Genomic DNA, 14,698 nt, shown 5'->3' on the forward strand with positions numbered 1-14,698 from the left:
TTTTTTTTATTACTTATTTAAATCTCAACATTCAGCTGATCCTGCATGTTGAACTTCTCTAGTACAATATACACTACATCCATATTTGGATTACTGAGGCTCAATGCCTTACTTAATCAAGAAGTAAAGGATAGATCAAAGCATAAGATAAATAAAATAAAAAGCTTATGATAAGATAAATCAAATCATATGCTAATATATCAATGGTAAGATTAGATAAACCAAGATTAATTAGACCTTACTAATAATTAAAATATAAGAATGTATATCCCACCTAAAACATGAATATAACTGATATGGATAATATTGATAATATAAGATAATATATACGGACAAAATTTAAATAAATTACCTCCCAAAATCAATAAATTACAATTAAATCACCTCTGAAAATAAAATTTTTCCTTGAGAAATTTTTAAAGTACCTAACAACAAAGATTAATTCACCTTGCAACCTATTTTAAATTACTTCAAAATGTACAAGATTTACATTGTTATGAAGGTAATTAATAAATTATTGTCGGTAATTTGAAAATGGTTGTAAGGTTAATTAAATTTATTATCAGGCAATTTTTTGTTTAACAAGGGTAATTTTATTTTGAAAGGTTGGTAATTTATTGATTTTCAGAGGTAAATTAATTAAAATTTATTAGCAACAAACTTGTAAAAGATCAGTATCGGGACAAAAATACTGAACTACAATACGCGTATGCTGTTTGTTCTGGTTAGTGCTTTGGTGGATTTGAGGCATGCTTCTATACCTTAAAAATCAATACCTATATCACCGAAGTAGATATTTTCCCAACTTAAATTCAATACGTCCTCAATTACATAGAAATTTTCCTGATTCATATCTCACCTGCTAGAGTTGAATTGATGTAATGAAAAAAAAAAAAATTCCAGAATCATTCACACATTGCTACAACGAAAGAATGGATTCATCTAGATGAGTGAAAACAATAACAGTGACCGTATTTTTTTCACCGCTCACAACAAAAGGTTTCCATGGATTTTTTTGTGCAAGTTTTAAAAAGCTTTTAAGTCTTGGTTCAAGATTGTACAATTACTATGGACTCCTGCATAATAGTTCTAAGAGATACAGCATTGATGGTATATGTGATGGTTTAAATTAGTGAAACAATGTTGAAGTGACAACAATAATTATCCTGAGTTTTGTAGTCATGAAGTTGAAAGCAAGTGCATTGTCTTGAGATACTAAAAGAATGTACTCAACATTATATGACTATCGATTTGAAAGATTTTGAGTACATACAAGTAAATTGAATCTGAAAGCACCTACTTCAATTGGTGTTTTTTTTTGTCGTTTCTGTCGCTAATCAGAAAGCTAAGCTAATGAGTGACACATTTTGTAGTACTTAATGAACAAAAAAGTCACTGGGAAAGAACCATACCAATAATTATCATAGAATGTTTTTTTGGAGAGTTGCGAGCTACAATTTTGACAGTGTAAGTATACAATAATTTTAAACTCGCTACAATATTATGTAATAAATTATGTAACAAATTGAATAGCTCGAAATTTTGTGTAATAACTTCTATAAATAAATAAATAGATTTAGCCATTCAACTAAAGTCCTTTTAATTAATTTAGTCTAAATTCTCAAGTGAATAATATTAAAGCTTCCATAACTCATTTATCAAATTTTTAAGGACTGGGGGGATTAGGTGGCAATCCTCATATAAATGCATCATAATTTGAAATTGTTTTTCAGTAAAACTTGTTACTGATCTATCAAATTTTTTTTCAAATATATGACAAACCTTAGGATTTTACTAAAATTATAACAATACATATTTTTTTGAAACTTAATTACTATTAATTAGAAAATTATTTATTTTACTAAAAAAACAACATTTTTTATGCAACTTAATAGCACAAACAAAGGAAAATTTTTTGATATGACTGATGAATTTTTGAGTTACGGACAATAGATACTTCATTCTTGTTGATGCTAATAGTTACAATAAAGTAGTAAAGTTTTTTATAAAATTCTACTTAAGAGTTGTTGGCTTAGATGTGATATCGTAAATCTCAAATTACGAAAGAAAAAAGAAAAAAAAAGAAAGGGACGTCCATGATATAAACCTATTTTCTGTCAAAATTTTCAAAGATAAATATAATCTTACTCCTTTCTGTCAATCCTAAAATTTTTTGATCTTTATTAGTTTGTGTTTTGTATTGTCATGTGAATTAAATTATTTATTATTTTAGATCTTATACGTTTCACTGAAATATTAGTCAATTTATTTTACCCCATAAACATTTAAAATAAATAATATTACTCACGATCAAAAACAATGTAAGACTCATCAATTAAGTTTCGTCAAATAGGTTTTTGAAAACAATTCTGTAACTTTTACCATCATTCCACTAGTTTTGTATTTTAGTCAATATTCTTCTGTTGATAAAAAGTAAATTTAACGTCAAACTGAAAAATTTTTAACTTTCTTTTACTAATTTTTAAGATTATAATAATAAGAAAACATGCATTAAATAATATTTTAAAATTGGTCTTCATAATTTTCATTCAGTATTTTGGTTGTACACATTTTCATAATACCAAAATTAAAAAGGTTATCTTATGACCAACTATTTGTTTGTATTTTTCTGTAGATCAACACGGCATAACATTTAGTCATAATTTATATTATAATACCTTTTCATCTATTTCAGATTTTATTTAAATTCAAGGATTTTTCTCTATAATTCAACTCTAATATTATTTCTAAAATCACATTATTAGTCAATTTCAAACTTCCTCAATTTAATACAAAATGATGTTTTTACAGTTATTTATATTCATTTCAACAATTTTTGCATCCTCAATAGAATATTCAATTAAAAGTCAAATATCAAATTGTGATGCTCAATCATGTCAAGATGCTGCCGATCTTTCAGAAAGTTGTACTGATGATACAGTTCTAACTTGTATTTGTGGATTAAATGATGAATTTTGGCAAAAATTTTATCAATGTGCAAAAGATTGTAACACTCCTCATGTTAATGAATTTACAGAACAATCATTAAAACAAAATTATTGTAAAGCAATTGGAGATTATTATGGAACTACTTTTACATCAACAACACCAGAAACATCTGCTAATGCTTTCGCTGCTTCAGGTACAGAAACTCTAACATCTTCATCAAGATCTAGCAGCTCCAGCACTGGAAGTAAAAGCTCTCTGGATTCAAATGCTGCTTTATCAATTTTTGGTTCAAATTCATTATGGTCTTTAATCATTTTTTCATTATTATAATAATTTTAATAAATATTTGAATTTTCGAATAAATTCGTGAAATCTTTCACGAGTTGTTTTAATGAATGTCTAAACACAACTAAATTTCGAATTTTCGTTTTGAATTTTTTTGATTTATGCTCTTGATTTAATTTCAGCTTACAATAAATAAACCGTCTTTTGTTTGATAATTTTGAGTGCAATTTACGCTTAAAGCCTCCCGTAGCGACAACATAACAATAATTAAAACGTTAATATACTAAATAAGTATTTACTTTTTAAGAGGAGTCGATATTCAGGAGTTAGGAAATGAATGTGAAATTTGTAATAGTCAATAGTAAATTCCCTTATGTTATGTTTCAAAATGTTAGACGTAATTAATTAAAGTTGTCTATAAATGATGTACTTCTACTGTGTTTCATTGAAAATTAATATCTGTACTTGGTCCTTAAATCCGAATTTTGTGATAAATTAAAGTTGGATCTGCAAAATATTTCTTGGTTGTCACATCTTTATTATGAAAATTTTATCTTGTTTGCGTAACTTAAATAATAAAATTACTATGGTTGTTAATTAATGATCTCTAATTTTTAGTTGATCTTACCTCTCGTCCGATAGTTTAAAATATTTTAGGGCAAAATTATGGAGGAGTTTTTTTGATGAAATCAGTTTGTTGAGTTGATTAAATTGAATACTGTATTATAATTGAAATATTAAAATTTCATGTGTTTGCATATAAATTTTCAGATGAAATTGTTTCAGATTTTGAAAAATAAATTGTTGATACTGCATATAACCTATTTGTAATAAATAGTAATTGCGGGGATGAAATTGTTAAAACCGAACTAAAACTTGTGAAAATTTTGTGAAGTTGAGGTTGAAATCTTGAAGTTGAAGTTATGATACGAGTTCCGGTAGCCACTCATACTGTTTGACGACTGTTCTATAATTGATAATACTTATGATGTAAAGTTTTGGTTTATCAGTTCTTAATGCAAAGGATACTAGCCATCTCAAAAATTACGTGGGACCACCAATTTGTCAAAAATAGGGCAATTTAAGACACCAATAAACAAAACTAAAGCCGTTAATTTACTGAACAAGTAATAACTTTCTGAGAGAGTTTAATAATTTAGGCTATATAATGTGAAAAATGTCTTCCAAAAGTCGCATATTTGTCGCATATGTTGCAGCTATACGACACACCTCGTAAATTATAAGCGCTTCTTTGACTTTTGTGTTTGTAATTTTATTAATATTATAGCGGTTCGGTTTTAATATAATGAGACATGAGAAGAAGGAGTTCCTAGAATATTTTGTATTTCTCGATCTTGACTGAATAAGCTTCACTTAAATAGCTTATCAACAGATAGTGTTGGATGATTGTTTTCACATTATGGAAGTTGATACATTCTCGAGATTATACTTTTTACATGTAAATTGCATCAAAATCATAACAGTTATGAAAATTTCAGTTAATGAGTCTTATTAAATTTCCACCAGCTTTAAATAAACAAATTAAATCTTTAAATACAGCAATATGCGTCTAAGTTCAGCATTAGGAAAGGCTGAGCTATATTCAGGAGAGCAAACTATAATAATGAAGTACGGATCTACATAAAATTAAATACCAGCATGAGCCTTAACCCCTTTTAACCACTTAGTTTAAATATCAATAAATATACTACAAAATTATCTAATGATGAACATGTAGATGGATCAAAAGTTTCAAAGTAATGAATTCTCCCCAACACAGAATTATTATATTAGAATAACTTGCTAATTATATAGAATAATTTGCTTATTATATAGAATATTCTATACCTTCAATTAGACGCGTAACATGGTAGCTCCGCGTTAAGAAACCACTCAATGTTAATAAACGACTCAATCCAAATATCAATATTGATCTAATAATAAACATGTCATTGAATCAAAAGCTTCAAATGATAAATTTTCAACATAATAACCACTATAAGCAATCTAGTTCCTAAATTCGGCTAATGAAGCAATGTGAACAGTATAACATTGGGCCCTAAAACAACGCAGAACAAGCCTAGAACCAGGGCAAACAAAATCAGCACACAACCAAGCCAAAACTAAAAATTTTCAACAATCGGATGAGTGGTGTAGTGGTAACATAATTGTCCTAGTTGATGGGATACAGTTGATTGTTGTCTTCTTGAACAGTTTGCTTTTATGTAGAATATTCTATACCTTTAATTAGACGCGTAACATGGTAGCGCCCATACTAGTAAATCCATCAATGTTAATAAACGACTCAATCCAAATATCAATATTGATCTAATAATAAACATGTCATTGAATCAAAAGCTTCAAATGATAAATTTTCAACATAATAACCACTATAAGCAATCTAGTTCCTAAATTCGGCTAATGAAGCAATGTGAACAGTATAACATTGGGCCCTAAAACAACGCAGAACAAGCCTAGAACCAGGGCAAACAAAATCAGCACACAACCAAGCCAAAACTAAAAATTTTTAACAATCGGATGAGTGGTGTAGTGGTAACATAATTGCCTTCCACGTGACCTCGTAGAAACATTACAAAGTCTTTGTAAGCAATTGCTGTGGGTTCGATTCCCGCCTCATTCATTGAAATCTGCAAATGATGTTTTATTTTTATTTTTTATTTTAACATAAACTATGTCGTGTAGACTGCTGATTAATCTAAACTACAGACTATGTAATGAAGTTCTTTCAAGCTAATTTTGTTGTTCATTCAATATTCAATCTATGGGACAACTACTTTTCTAACTACATCTATAGATTTATTGTTGTGTGAAGAAGCTATGATTCCTGCATATTGTAAATAGTTATATCACAAAGTTTTACTTATTAGATAAATTGATTCATTTTTTTTTAATTCTTCATCGAATGAAGAGATATTTGTCTACCAATTCCAAACTACTATATGAATCGATGAAATCCAATGTCACTCGATCAATTCAACTCACTGATACGGAACATAATATCCGTAATACCCTTGTAAAATATTGTAATCATTATAATCAAACAAATCATAATAAACCATTAACATTAAGAATAACAGGTGGATGGGTTCGAGATAAATTATTAGGTTATGATAGTCATGATATAGATATAGCTGTGAATAACTTAACAGGTGAAGAATTTGTTCATGGACTTCAAAATTATCTACGAACTAATGAACCAGAATTATCAATGAATCATGTACATACAATTAAAATGAATCCACAAAAATCTAAACATTTAGAAACTTGTACTACAAAATTATATGGGATAGATCTAGATTTTATTAATTTAAGATCAGAAGAGTATACAGATGATAGTAGAGTACCGTCAATAGAATTTGGAACTCCATTACAAGATGCATTAAGAAGAGATGCTACATTAAATGCATTATTTTATAATTTGAATGAACAAGAGATAGAAGATTTTACTGGAAAAGGTATGGAAGATTTAACAAATGGAGTATTGAGAACTCCCCTTCCACCAATTAAAACATTTTTAGATGATCCATTAAGAATATTGAGATTGATTAGATTTGCAAGTAAGTTTAATTTTTTAATAGATTCAGAAACATTAGATGCAATGAAAGAGAAACATAATCAAGAAGCTCTTTCTACAAAAATAAGTAAAGAAAGAATAGAAATTGAGTTGAGAAAAATATTAACAAGTTCAAATCCTGGATACGGATTACAATTGATAAATTATTGTGATTTAACTAGTATTATATTTTTTGTTAAACAGTTGAAAAATGAATTTGAAAGTGATGAGTTGGAAAGGTCACTACAACAAATACCACATCATGTAAATATAGCAAGCTCCATATACCTTACTTTTGAACAATTAATTTTAAAGTCATCAATAAAACACATTTTTCAAAAATTTTTAAAAGACCCAGATATGAGATATAATTTTTGGCTATCAATAATTTTAAACCCTTATGTAAATGTTTCACTGAAAGATATTTTCAGTCAATTTTTGAGGTTAGGATTAACTGCAAAGAAAAGTGACATTGTTAAAATTACAACCATCAATTTGGCATCTCATGATATTTTAAAGAATGATTCAAATATACGATCTGATTGGGGAATTTATTTACGTCAATTTTCTTCATTTTATGATTTAAATTTATTAGTGCAATGCTTTTTGGAATGTGTAAATGCTATAAAAGTTGATATACCACATGAAATACCAATACCAAATCATAAGTTACAAACATCAGATAGTCAAAGATCGATAATTTTGGGTGTTATCACCAAATATGAGTCAATATTTGATAAAATCACAAAAATGAATTTATTGGATGTTTATCTAATGAAACCATTAATAGACGGTACATCATTATCCAAACATTTTCAAATGAAACCAGGACCTTGGTTAAAACCAGCTACAGAAGAAGTTTTAAAATGGCAGCTAGATCATCCAAATGGTTCAAAAGACGAATGTTTAGAGTATATAAAGCATGTAGTACAAAAGTAAAACTTATGTAATTATTTTTTTTTTTCAAGTTTTTCAACTTAGTCATAGCACTTTAACCACATGACTATTGAAAAAGTGCCTATATTGGGCAAAGAGTCAATCCATATTGGATATGGAATTCAACCACATATAGTATCAGAAACAATAACCAACCTAGCATCATCTACTTATGTCATTGTCACTGATAAAAATATGGCAAAGACCCATACTTTCCAAAAATTAGTATCAGATTTTGAATTATCACTAACTAAAATAAGACCAGAATCTAGATTATTAACATATTTTGTATCACCAGGTGAAAATAATAAAAATAGAGAAACTAAAGCACAAGTTGAAGATTTTCTTTTAATTAATGGATGTACAAGAGATACTGTAATTTTAGCAGTTGGTGGAGGAGTTATTGGAGATATGATTGGATTTGTAGCAGCAACATTTATGAGAGGTGTTAGAGTAGTTCAAGTTCCAACAAGTTTATTAGCAATGGTTGATTCATCAGTAGGTGGGAAAACAGCAATTGATACACCATTGGGTAAAAATTTCATTGGAGCTTTTCATCAACCAGAATATGTATTTTGTGATGTTTCATTTTTAACAACATTACCATCAAGACAATTAATTAATGGTATGGCAGAAGTTATTAAAACTGCAGCTATATGGAATGAAGAAGAATTCACAAGATTAGAAAAATTTTCAAAACAATTTATAGATGAAATTAGTTCATCAAATCCAAATTTAGAAAATATTAAAGAAGACTTAATTAAAACAGTTACTGAATCTATTAAAGTTAAAGCAGGAGTTGTATCAGCAGATGAAAAAGAAGGAGGATTAAGAAATTTATTGAATTTTGGTCATACAATAGGACATGCAATTGAAGCTATACTAACTCCAGAAGCATTACATGGAGAATGTGTATCAATTGGTATGATTAAAGAAGCAGAATTATCAAGATATTTAGGAATTCTACCTCCAGTTGCTGTTGCAAGATTACTGAAATGTTTAACTGCTTATAAATTACCAGTATCAGTTGAAGAAAAACAATTTTCCAAAATCATTGGTGGTAAAAAAAATAATTTATTAATTGATCTGTTAATTAAAAAAATGTTAATTGATAAAAAAAATGATGGAAGTAAAATAAAATGTGTTTTATTAGAAAGAATAGGTAAATGTTATCAAGAAAAAGCTCATCAAATTTTTAAAGAAGATATACAATTTGTAATGACAGATGAAGTTTTGGTAAGTCCTTTTAAAAATTTCCCGAAACATGTTACAATATCTCCACCAGGTTCAAAATCTATATCAAATAGAGCATTAATATTAGCTGCTTTAGGTAATGGTACAGTTAAAATTAAAAATTTATTACATTCTGATGATACAAAACATATGTTAGATGCATTAACAATTTTGAAAGCTGCAACTATTACTTTTGAAGATAATGGAGAAACCGTAGTTGTTAAAGGAAATGGAGGAAACTTACAAACTCCTGATGAGGAGTTATATTTAGGAAATGCTGGAACTGCATCAAGATTTTTAACAGCTGTTTCATGTTTAGTTAACAAAGGTTCTGTTATTTCAACTGGTAATTCAAGAATGCAAGAAAGACCAATAGGACCTTTAGTAGATGCTTTAGTTTCAAATGGATCAGATATAAAATATTTAAACAATCAAGGATCATTACCACTAGAAATAAATACAGATAATAAATTTAAAGGTGGTAAAATTGAGTTATCTGCAACAATTTCATCTCAATATGTATCTGCAATTTTAATGTGTGCTCCATATGCTGAAAACCCAGTAACTTTATCATTAGTTGGAGGTAAACCAATTTCTCAATTATATATTGATATGACTATTGAAATGATGAAACAATTTGGTATTGAAGTTAAAAAATCTGAAAATTATACATATCATATACCAAAAGCTACTTATAAAAATCCTGAAGTTTACGTGGTGGAGTCAGATGCATCATCAGCTACTTATCCATTAGCATTTGCTGCTTTAACTGGTTCATCATGTACTATACCAAATATTGGATCTTCATCATTACAAGGAGATGCAAGATTTGCAGTTGATGTTTTGAAACCAATGGGATGTAAAGTTGAACAAACAGCAACATCAACTACAGTTACTGGTCCAGATGAATTGAAAGCTTTGGAAAGTATTGATATGGAACCAATGACAGATGCATTTTTAACTGCATCAGTAGTTGCAGCAGTATCAAAAGGTACTACAACAATTACAGGAATTGCAAATCAAAGAGTTAAAGAATGTAATAGAATTAAAGCAATGGTTGATGAATTAAAAAAATTTGGTGTAAATTCACATGAAATATCAGATGGAATAGTTATTGAAGGTACAACAAATTTAAAAACTCCAGAATTTATTAATTCTTATGATGATCATAGAGTTGCTATGTCATTTTCATTATTAGCTGGATTATGTAAAGAACCTGTATTGATTTTAGAGAGGTCTACAACTGGTAAAACTTGGCCAGGTTGGTGGGATGTATTACATTCAAATTTTGGAATCAAACTTGAAGGTCATGAAACTAAAACTACCACAAAAAAATCAAATGATAAAAGTATTATTGTAATTGGAATGAGAGCAGCAGGTAAAACTACATTATCCAAATGGATTTCTGAATTACTTAATTTTAAATTCATTGATTTAGATGAATTTCTTGAAACAAAATTAAAAATTGATATAAAATCATTAATTAAAGAAAAAGGTTGGGAATATTTTAGAGAACAAGAAGTTAAAATAGCAGAAGAAGTAATTTCCAAATATCCAACAAATTATGTTATATCAAGTGGTGGAGGATTAGTTGAAAGTGAAAAAGCAAGAATTTTATTAAAAAATTATTCAGGTATTGTATTACATTTACATCGTGATTTAGATGAAACTGTTACATTTTTAAATTCAGATGCAACAAGACCAGCATATACTTCAGAAGTTAAAGAAGTTTGGAATAGAAGAGAAAAATGGTATAATGAATGTTCAAATTATTATTTTTATTCACCACATTGTGAGACTAAAAGAGACTTTGGAATTCTTAAGAGTACATTTTTAAAATTTGTCTCAAAAATTACTGGCGTTGAAGAATATCAAATTCCTAAAACACGTTCTTCATTTATAACTTTAACAGCTCCAAATTTAAAAGATATTGTTGATACATTACAAAATATTACAGTAGGAGCAAATGCTATTGAATATAGAGTTGATTTAATTGCTGAAAACACAAATACTTCATTTATTGCAGAACAAATTGGATTATTAAGAAAAACAATAGATTTACCAATAGTTTATACAATAAGAACAGAATCTCAAGGTGGAAAATTCCCAAATGATGATTTAAAAAATTTAAAAAAATTATTATTATTTGGTATTAAAATTGGTGTTGATATAATGGATATTGAATTAATTACACCATATGAAATAATTGAAGAAATTTTGGAAAAGAAAGGTTCTACAAAAATAATTGCATCACATCATGATTTTTCTGGTAAATATAAATTTAATAATATTGAATGGGAAGAAAAATATAATCAAGCACTTTCAATAAATGCAGATATTATAAAATTAGTTGGAAAAGCAAATGAATTTAATGATAATTTATTATTAGAAACATTTAGACAAACACATATTGAAAAACCAATTATTGCAATAAATATGGGTCCAAAAGGTAAATTATCAAGAATATTAAATAAAACTTTAACACCAATAACTCATGAATTAATTAAAGATAAACCTATTGGAGTTGGTCAATTAAGTTTAAAAGAAATTAATGAAGCATATTATCAAATTGGAGGATTTACTGATAAAAAATTTTGGGTAGTTGGAGAACCAATTGAACATTCAAAATCACCAGCATTACATAATTCAGGATATAAATCATTAAATTTACCATACAAGTTTAATAAATTTGAAACTTCAAATGCTGAAAAAGTTTATAAAGAGTTAATGTTAGATTCTAATTTTGGAGGATTAGCAATTACAATTCCATTAAAATTAGATATGATAAAATATATTACAGAAATAACAGAATCTGGTAAATTAATTGGAGCAATAAATACAATTATACCAATAGAAAACGGATTTTTAGGTGATAATACTGATTGGGTAGGTATATCAGAATCATTTAAACAAGCTGGATATACAAAGACATCAAATATTAATGGATTAGTAGTTGGTGGAGGTGGTACATCAAGAGCAGCAATATATGCGTTACATCAATTAGGATGTAAAAAAATATATTTATTAAATCGTACTATTTCAAAATTACAAGATTTAATTGATAATTTTCCAAAAGAATATAATTTAGAAATAATAGATTATGAGAATAAAGATCAAAAAATTGATTCTATATCACTAATTGTTTCATGTATACCAGCAGATAAACCATTAGATGAAAATTTATTACATAAATTAGAATCAATATTAGAAACAAACAAAGATAATGATACAAAATTATTATTAGAAGCTGCTTATAAACCAAGAATTACACCAATAATGTCAATTGCAAAAGATAAATATAATTGGAATGTTATACCAGGTGTAGAAATGTTAATAAATCAAGGTTATGAACAATTTAAAATTCATACTTCATTTATTCCTCCATATGAAGTTATAAGAAATGCAGTATTAGAAGAATAAAATTGTATATGTAAATAGTGAATAAATACATAATTATATTTATTGATATATAAATTAAGTAAAAGAGGGGAAGAAACTCCGAAGTAAGCGGTAAATAAATAAAATAAATTAAATTAAAATTACCCCTTAAAGAAGAAAAGAATATTCTTAAAATATAATATGTCAAAAGAAAAAGAAATAATTTGACAAAAAGCTATATAGCAATAGGTTATGTTCCACTTTAACTGGACATAAATAATCTTTTACACTCTTGTGACTCTAGTCTGAAAAGACCTTACTTTGATATTTGCCACTAGTACTATTTACTCTTATGGCTAATAGTACTTAATTTATAACCGATTTTTTCCATAGTTAAGTTACTACCAATTTACGAAAGAAAAAAATATTTTATTATATACAGTCCTCACTAATTACTATTACATAGTTAATGAATGATATACAGATAAATTTTAATTAATTTACCTCTGAAAAATAATAAATTACCTACTCTTCAAAATAAAATAACCCTTTCTAAACAAAAAATTACCTGATGATAAATTTAATTTACCTTACGACCAATTTTAAATTACCAATAAAAATTTATTAATTTACCTTCTTAACTATGTAAATCCCATACATTCTGAAATAATTTAAAACTGGTCGCAAGGTGAATTAATCTTTGTTGTTAGGTACTTAAAAATTTCTCAAGGCAAATTATTTATTTTGAGAGGTGATTTAATTTTCAATGAGAGGTAATATTTTGATTTTCAGAGGTAATTTAATTAAAATTTGTCTGTACTAACTTTAAATAAGGAGGGGAATAATTTGTATTGTATTTGTATTGTATACGTTTAGATTCAATTATAAATTTATAAAATACATCATTTACAAATCTATTATCACATTTTTATAATTATTCTGCTATTATTTACTGATTTATTTCATTTCCTAAAATATACCATATCATATAAATCTACTTTCATTTACCATTACTATTGATATACCCTTTAATTAAATACTTGTTATAGAAAAAAAGAAACAAAAGAAAAAATACACTAAGTACATATCATCATACAGAGCATCATCACAAGTGAAGTGCCACATTAAATTTAAAATAAATTCTTCCTTTCTTTTCATAATATCCTAATAGAATTTACCTCCTCATCATTATGTCATCACTACCTAACATCATTTTCAAATCAAAATCTTCATGGATAAGAAGTCTACTACCTAAAAAAAATTATAAAACAAACAACAGAACTAGTAATCGAAATTTATCATCATATTTTAAAGGTGCAAGAAATTATTTCTTAGGTTTTAATATATCAGAAATTGAAAAATCAGAACCTGTTGATGAAATAATTCCCTTCGTGAAGTACCCATTATTTACAAGAGATCAATTAAAAAAAATTGCAATTGAAAAATTTAAATTTGATTATGGTCATGCTTCATTTGGTTTTCATTCCGATTCTATTCAACCTTCAATTAATAGTTTAAGTGATTTAACTGATCCTACTCAATTAAATTCTTTACTACCAAGAAGAAGACCGGAGGGATCACCAAGTGATACTTTAAGTATAAAAGCTGGTGATGATACAATGTTAGTTTCTCCTTCTGTATTAGCAGTAGCAGATGGTGTAAGTGGTTGGGAAAGTGATGGAGAATTAGCAGATTCAGGTATATGGTCAAGAGCAATAGTTGAAACTTTTAGTAGATTAATGACTGAATATAAAATAAATCATACTCCACATCATTTAAAAAGAAGAGATATTGAAGAAATTTTAAATGATTCTTATTTACATACATCTCATTTAATGGACTTACAAAAATTAAAAGGATCATCTACATTAGTTTTGGGAATGCTTAGTGGAGATATTTTGCTAATGATTAGTATAGGAGATTCAAAATTATTTATAATAAGAGATTCAAAAATTATATTAACAAATAAAGAAGAATCTTCAAATCTTTGTCCAACTCAAATTGGTACAAATACAATAAGTACAATGCCATCAGATTTTGCATGGATTGATTCTTTTAAATTAAAAGAAAATGATTATATTATAATGTGTTCAGATGGTATAACAGATAATTTATATGAAGAAGAAATTTTAAATTATTTAAATGAATTTAAGAACAACAATCCAAAAACTATAGCAAATAAATTATTAATAAAAGCAAAAGAAGTTGCATTTGATGATTATGCTTATACTCCTTATAATGAAAAAGTAAATTCAAATCCAAATAATCATACAAATAGTCAAGGAGGTAAAGTTGATGATATGACAATAGTAGTTGCAAAAGTTGTAAAAAATAGTAAATAAA

At 27.1% G+C, this 14,698-nt stretch overlaps 4 protein-coding genes across 4 annotated transcripts; all 4 read left to right on the plus strand. All coding sequences in view use genetic code 12, as the record gives it.

Moving 5' to 3' along the window:
- Window positions 1–2,796: 2,796 nt before the first annotated feature.
- On the plus strand, window positions 2,797–3,279 carry KGF55_003142 (uncharacterized protein; the record flags this gene model as incomplete). Its single annotated transcript, XM_051757904.1, has 1 exon — window positions 2,797–3,279. The coding sequence occupies one exon, from the start codon at window positions 2,797–2,799 to the stop codon at window positions 3,277–3,279; it is 483 nt and encodes a 160-aa protein (XP_051613515.1).
- Window positions 3,280–6,157: 2,878 nt separating this feature from the next.
- KGF55_003143 (tRNA adenylyltransferase) lies at window positions 6,158–7,747 on the plus strand (the record flags this gene model as incomplete). The annotated part of the gene is made up of 1 exon (XM_051757905.1): window positions 6,158–7,747. One exon carries the CDS (start codon window positions 6,158–6,160, stop codon window positions 7,745–7,747), a length of 1,590 nt encoding a protein of 529 aa, XP_051613516.1.
- Window positions 7,748–7,807: 60 nt separating this feature from the next.
- ARO1 (Aro1p) lies at window positions 7,808–12,397 on the plus strand (the record flags this gene model as incomplete). The annotated part of the gene is made up of 1 exon (XM_051757906.1): window positions 7,808–12,397. One exon carries the CDS (start codon window positions 7,808–7,810, stop codon window positions 12,395–12,397), a length of 4,590 nt encoding a protein of 1,529 aa, XP_051613517.1.
- A 1,148-nt stretch (window positions 12,398–13,545) lies between these two features.
- Window positions 13,546–14,697, plus strand: PTC8 (Ptc8p; the record flags this gene model as incomplete). Its single annotated transcript, XM_051757907.1, has 1 exon — window positions 13,546–14,697. One exon carries the CDS (start codon window positions 13,546–13,548, stop codon window positions 14,695–14,697), a length of 1,152 nt encoding a protein of 383 aa, XP_051613518.1.
- Window position 14,698: the final 1 nt, after the last annotated feature.

The sequence above is a fragment of the Candida pseudojiufengensis genome (genome assembly GCF_024610245.1).
Source record: "Candida pseudojiufengensis strain CBS 10847 chromosome Unknown scaffold1, whole genome shotgun sequence".
Classification (NCBI taxonomy): Eukaryota; Fungi; Ascomycota; class Pichiomycetes; order Serinales; family Debaryomycetaceae; genus Lodderomyces; species Lodderomyces pseudojiufengensis.